General features: G+C 47.6%; 1 protein-coding gene across 1 annotated transcript in view; it reads right to left on the reverse strand.

The window, feature by feature from the left end:
- LOC308175349 (ras and EF-hand domain-containing protein-like) overlaps positions 1 to 6,290 on the reverse strand; it is a gene marked incomplete at both ends in the record, with an annotated part of 8,077 nt that extends 1,787 nt beyond the window's left edge. Inside the window, 12 exon segments of the mRNA XM_080551028.1 lie at positions 348 to 467; positions 3,752 to 3,948; positions 4,097 to 4,247; positions 4,496 to 4,549; positions 4,583 to 4,621; positions 4,623 to 4,679; positions 5,036 to 5,285; positions 5,602 to 5,621; positions 5,623 to 5,680; positions 5,796 to 5,851; positions 5,853 to 5,868; positions 6,225 to 6,290. Of these exon segments, the coding sequence (XP_080407154.1) occupies positions 348 to 467; positions 3,752 to 3,948; positions 4,097 to 4,247; positions 4,496 to 4,549; positions 4,583 to 4,621; positions 4,623 to 4,679; positions 5,036 to 5,285; positions 5,602 to 5,621; positions 5,623 to 5,680; positions 5,796 to 5,851; positions 5,853 to 5,868; positions 6,225 to 6,290 (1,084 nt within the window).
- Positions 6,291 to 6,676: the final 386 nt, after the last annotated feature.

Raw genomic sequence — 6,676 nt, forward strand, 5'->3', positions numbered from 1 at the left:
ATGGTTAGGATTATGGTTATATTAGGGTTATATTATATTGTTTGAGACAGAACTAGTTGACGAGCTAAGTAAAACTTTTGTTAATATATATTTCTTTTTAGAGAGAGAGAGAGAAAGAGGGGAAATCATGTCTATTTTCAAAAACCTTTAAGATTTCTTGTTCTCAAATTAACAAACTTTCAAGGATTTCAAGGACCCGTGGGAACCCTGTATTAAAGTTATATTAGGGTTATATTAGGGTTAAGGTTATATTACGGTTATGGTTAGGGTTATACTAGGGTTATACTAGGGTTATACTAGGGTTATACTAGGGTTATATTAGGGTTGTATTAGAGTTAGGGTCTCACCATGGCCAGCTTCTCTCCGTAGCTGGTGGGGATGCAGGTGAGGCCGTCCTGCAGCGCCTGCTCCCTCAGGTCACTCTTGTTGCCCACGAGCATGATGGGAACGCCATCCTGAGACACGTCCTGCCCAGAGAGACGTCATCACAACACTGCTAACACGCTAACACCACTAGCATGCTACACAGCTAGCACGCTATACAGCTAACACTCTACACTGCTAACACTCTACACTGCTAACACGCTACACTGCTAACACTCTAACACTGCTAACACTCTAACACTGCTAACACTGCTAACACTCTAACACTGCTAACACTCTAACACTGCTAACACTCTAACACTGCTAACACTCTAACACGCTACACTGCTAACACTCTAACACTGCTAACACTCTAACACTGCTAACACTCTAACACTGCTAACACTGCTAACACTGCTAACACTCTAACACTGCTAACACTCTAACACGCTACACTGCTAACACTCTAACACTGCTAACACTGCTAACACTGCTAACACTCTAACACTGCTAACACTCTAACACTGCTAACACTCTAACACTGCTAACACTGCTAACACTGCTAACACTGCTAACACTCTAACACTGCTAACACTCTAACACTGCTAACACTCTAACACGCTACACTGCTAACACTCTAACACTGCTAACACTCTAACACTGCTAACACTCTAACACTGCTAACACTGCTAACACTGCTAACACTGCTAACACTCTACACTGCTAACACTCTACACTGCTAACACTCTACACTGCTAACACTGCTAACACTCTAACACTCTAACACTCTAACACTCTAACACTCTAACACTCTAACACTGCTAACACTGCTAACACTCTAACACTGCTAACACTCTAACACTGCTAACACTGCTAACACTCTAACACTCTAACACTCTAACACTCTAACACTCTAACACTCTAACACTGCTAACACTCTAACACTCTAACACTGCTAACACTGCTAACACTCTAACACTGCTAACACTCTAACACTGCTAACACTGCTAACACTGCTAACACTCTAACACTGCTAACACTCTACACTGCTAACACTCTAACACTCTACACTGCTAACACTCTAACACTGCTAACACTCTAACACTGCTAACACTGCTAACACTGCTAACACTCTAACACTGCTAACACTCTACACTGCTAACACTCTAACACTGCTAACACTCTAACACTGCTAACACTCTAACACTCTAACACTGCTAACACTCTAACACTGCTAACACTCTAACACTCTAACACTCTAACACTGCTAACACTCTAACACTGCTAACACTCTAACACTGCTAACACTCTAACACTGCTAACACTCTAACACTGCTAACACTCTACACTGCTAACACTCTAACACTGCTAACACTGCTAACACTGCTAACACTCTACACTGCTAACACTCTAACACTGCTAACACTGCTAACACTGCTAACACTGCTAACACGCTAACACTGCTAACACTCTAACACTGCTAACACTCTACACTGCTAACACTGCTAACACTGCTAACACTGCTAACACTCTAACACTGCTAACACTCTACACTGCTAACACTGCTAACACTGCTAACACTCTAACACTGCTAACACTCTAACACTGATAACACTCTAACACTGCTAACACTGTTAACACTCTAACACTCTAACACTGCTAACACTCTAACACTGCTAACACTCTAACACTGCTAACACTGCTAACACTGCTAACACTCTAACACTGCTAACACTCTAACACTGCTAACACTCTAACACTGATAACACTCTAACACTGCTAACATTCTACACTGCTAACACTGCTAACACTGCTAACACTGCTAACACTCTAACACTGCTAACACTCTAACACTGCTAACACTCTAACACTGCTAACACTGCTAACACTCTAACACTCTAACACTGCTAACACTCTAACACTGATAACACTCTAACAGAGAGAAGCTCCCACTCAGAATCTGGCTGAGAGAAGGATGAAGATCACACACACACACACACACACACACACACACACACACACACACACACACACACACACACACACACTACAAACCAGTGCAGGCAGAATCAAAGCACACTTCTGTACATCTACATACACAGCAGCACATACTCCAACCATGCAATACACGCACATATAAATAATTCAGTACATAATAAGTACATAAATAAATTACAACTTCACAGGAAGCTCAAAGCAGCCACTTCATACGGCATTGAAGAAGCACACACATGCAATTCTCATAACTTACTTTGCAGCTGCATTCGAACGAGAGATAAACACAGTGGTCACATATTATAATACACTCCACTTGACATTCAAACATATTATGTATATATTAATAATATTTTATTAGGTTTCAACCTTACAGGAGTCACCATAGTCTATGAACTTATATCTAAGTCTATGAACTTATATCTAAGTCTATAAACTTATATCTAAGTCTATGAACTTATATCTAAGTCTATGAACTTATATCTAAGTCTATGAACTTATATCTAAGTCTATGAACTTATATCTAAGTCTATGAACTTATATCTAAGTCTATGAACTTATATCTAAGTCTATGAACTTATATCTAAGTCTATGTACTTAATTACAGTTTTTTCTGTTGTCTGGTATCTATGTAACTGTAAACAGACAGAGAGCTGTAGTGTACAGCCTTGGCCACTAGAGGGCAGTAACGCACAACACTGTTATAAAGTTGGTCCTGTCCTGATCCTCCAGGAACCTTCCTTCCACTCAGATAAGACAGAACCTCCAGGAGGAGAGGAGAGGAGAGGAGAGAGGAGAGGAGAGGAGAGGAGAGGACGGAGGAGAGGAGAGGAGAGAGGAGGAGAGGAGAGAGGAGAGGAGAGGGGAGAGAAGGAGAGGACGGAGGAGAGGAGAGAGGAGAGAGGAGGAGAGGAGAGGAGGAGAGGAGAGGAGAGGAGAGGAGGAGAGGGGGAGAGGAGAGGAGAGGAGGAGAGGAGGAGAGGAGGAGAGGAGAGGAGAGGAGGGAGGAGAGGAAGAGGGGAGAGGAGGAGAGGGGGAGAGGGGGAGAGGAGGAGAGGAGGAAGGAGAGGAAGAGGGGAGAGGAGGAGAGGGGGAGAGGGGAGAGGAGGAGAGGAGAGAGGAGAGGAGGAGAGGAGGGAGGAGAGGAAGAGGGGAGAGGAGGAGAGGGGGAGAGGGGAGAGGAGGAGAGGAGAGGAAGAGAGGAGAGGAGGAAGGAGAGGAAATACCTGATGCTAACCAGCTACGCTACTCAACAGCTAGCCATTCAACAACGAGGGTGGGTGGGGATGTTTGATCTTGAGGAGTGAGTTTTACTATCTCAACTCCATTACACACACACACACACACACACACACACACACACACACACACACACGCACACACACACACACACCTCTATCATGTCCACCCACTCCCGGACGTTCAGGAAGCTCTTCTCGCAGGTGACGTCGTAGAGCAGCAGCACACCGTCCGCCCGTCTGAAGTAAGACTTGGCGATGCTGCGGAACCGCTCCTGGCCCGCCGTGTCCCACAGCTGCAGCAGGGTGGGCTCCCCGTCCACTGTCAGGGTCTTCATCTGGAAGTCCACCCCTGGAGGACCCAGGAGGAACCCAGGAGGAACACAGGAGAACACAGGACGAATGTTAGAACACAGGAGAACACAGGAGAACACAGGAGAAGACAGGAGGAATGTTAGAATGTGTGTGTGTGTGTGTGTGTGTGTGTGTGTGTGGCCCACCCAGAGTGGCGCTGGAGTGTGTCTTGAACTCGTTCTTGCAGAGCCTCATCAGGAAGCTGGACTTCCCCACCGCCGCGTCGCCCGCCAGCACGATCCTGCGGGCCTTGTCTGATGTCACACAGCCCCGCCCCTCTGACGCCTGCTGCTTGTCCTGGAGGGGGGAGAGATAGGGGGAGGGGGAGGGGGGTACAATACTTGTGTAAGTATAATTGTGTATTAATACTGGAATTATAGTTCCAGTATATATAGTTGTATCTTTCATCAACATCCTCCCCCGATCCCTCCTCCCTCCCTCCCTCTCTCCCTCCCCACCTCCCTCCCCTCCTCCCATTTCCTCCACTCCCTCTCCCCCCTCCCTCCCTCCCTCCCTTCCTCCTCCTCTCCCCTCCTCCCCCCTACCTCAGCAGCAGTGGCAGGCAGGGCAGACAGGGGGGTGCGTGTGGTGGGGGTGGAGGTGAGGGTGGGGGTGGAGGTGGGGGGACCAGCGGTACCAGAGCCCGTCCTGCTGAGGGGTTCGGGCCTCCAAGTCCAGAGCAGAACCGCAGTCAGAACCAAACGCCATCTCATCCCTCATCTCTGCAACCTGAGACGTCCAATAACAACACCTGTCAGGCATCAGTGTGGTGTGTGTGTGTGTGTGTGGGTGTGTGTGTGGTGTGTATGTGTGGGTGTGTGGTGTGTGTGCTTACAGTCTAGCATGTGTGTGTGTGTGTGTGTTTGTGTACTACATGCATGTGTGTGTGCACGTCCATGTGTACATATGTGTTCATGTGTGTGTGTGCGTGTGTGTGTGTGTACTACACGCATGTGTGTGTGCACATCCATGTGTTCATGTGTGTGTGTTGATGTGTGTGTGTGTGTGTGTGAGTGTGTGTGTGTGTGTGTGTCTTACGTCAGTATCAGAGTTGTCTCCTCCCTGACTCTCTGCCACCATCGGACCCTCTTCATCCTCCCCCCCTCCCCCGCCTCGTGACCTTTGACCTCGGCCTCGAAGTCGTAGCCGTTGTAGGCGGAGCCTCGGAGGGTGGACATGCCGCTGTCCATGCAGCTCTCTGATTGGCTGTCCACCTCGCGGCTCCGCGTCCGCATGGGGTCGCACAGCGCCAGGGCCAGGGCGTCACAGCTCAGGGCCCCGCCCCCCCCTCCGTCCCCCCCTGCCCCCCTCACGCAGACACAGCTGCTCGCAGTCCTCGTCCGCAAACGAGTGGTAGAAACTGGGGGAGAGAGAGAGGGAGGGAGGGGGGGGGGTACACAGATACACACACAGGTGCACACATACACACAGCACACACACACAAACGCACACAGGTACACACACAAAGGGGTAAAACGGTAAATGGACTGACTTATATACACCAATGGCAGCAAGCTACCATGCAAGGCTCCGGCCCGCTCATTGGAGTAATTTTGGGGTTCAGTGTCTTGCCCAAGGACACCTCGACATGTGGCCAGTCGCATACAGGTACACACGCATACAGGTACACGCACACACACACTGGTCTTACCTGTCGTCATAGGGGGAGGAAGTAACAGATGTTCTTACTCCTGCTCATCGTTCCCCACGGCGACGCACTGGTTACCACGCTGCAACACAACACACTGTCACTGTGTGTGTGTGTGTGTGTGGGTGTGCGTGTGTGTGGTGTGTGTGTGTGTGCGTGTGTGTGTGTGTGTGTGGTGTGTGTGTACCTTTGTTTACTCTTGCTGAGGTTTGTTCTCCAGGGAGGTTCTCAGACCATCATTGCTGTCATTGAGCCTTCCTATTGGCTGTCCTTTAGCCAATCACAAGATAAAGATACAGGATACAGGATGTTTTATTTCCATTTAGGGTGCCATATAAGAAGACATATAGTGAATATAATAATACATGTATAAATAATATAATAACAAAATAAAGAAATAATAAATAATAATATATAATAATGTAATGAATTATATATACATTTAAGTTAAGAAAAATTATACACTCAAAATATACAGATATACAGAAGAATGTGGCACAGGAGTTGGACGTTAGCACTTTGCATGGTGTGCAGGGGGTTGGTCGTGTCAATGTGTGTGTGTGTGTGTGTGTGTGTGTGTGTGTGTGTGTGTGTGCATGTGTGTGTGTCACGTTGGTCAGACTTACTGTAGGATCTCTTTCTGTTTCTCAGTTGTCCTCTCATCAGAGAACGCCCTCATCAGAGCCTCATCCCTACACACACACACACACACACACACACACACACACACACACACACACACACACATTATTGTAAAGTGCTTTGAGTTGCATTCATGTACGAAAGGCTCTATATAAATAAAGTTTCACTTCACTTCACTTTCCACACACACACACACACACACACACACACACACACACACACACACACACACTAACCTAACCCTCTCTGTCAAAGATGGACAGGACGTTCTCACACACAAAGTCTCAGCTCTCTGACCCAGCTGAAAAGGCCCGGGGTGTTTCTCCTTCCCCAGGGCCCGGTTGCAGGGTTACCGAGTGTGAGACTCTTTGTGTGAGTGAGGTCACACCAGGATATCTGTTACTGTCCTGACCCAGCATGTAAACACCCCACGGCC

The sequence above is a fragment of the Nansenia antarctica genome, assembly GCF_963989245.1.
Source record: "Nansenia antarctica genome assembly, contig: SCAFFOLD_709, whole genome shotgun sequence".
In the NCBI taxonomy this organism is placed as follows: domain Eukaryota; kingdom Metazoa; phylum Chordata; class Actinopteri; order Argentiniformes; family Microstomatidae; genus Nansenia; species Nansenia antarctica.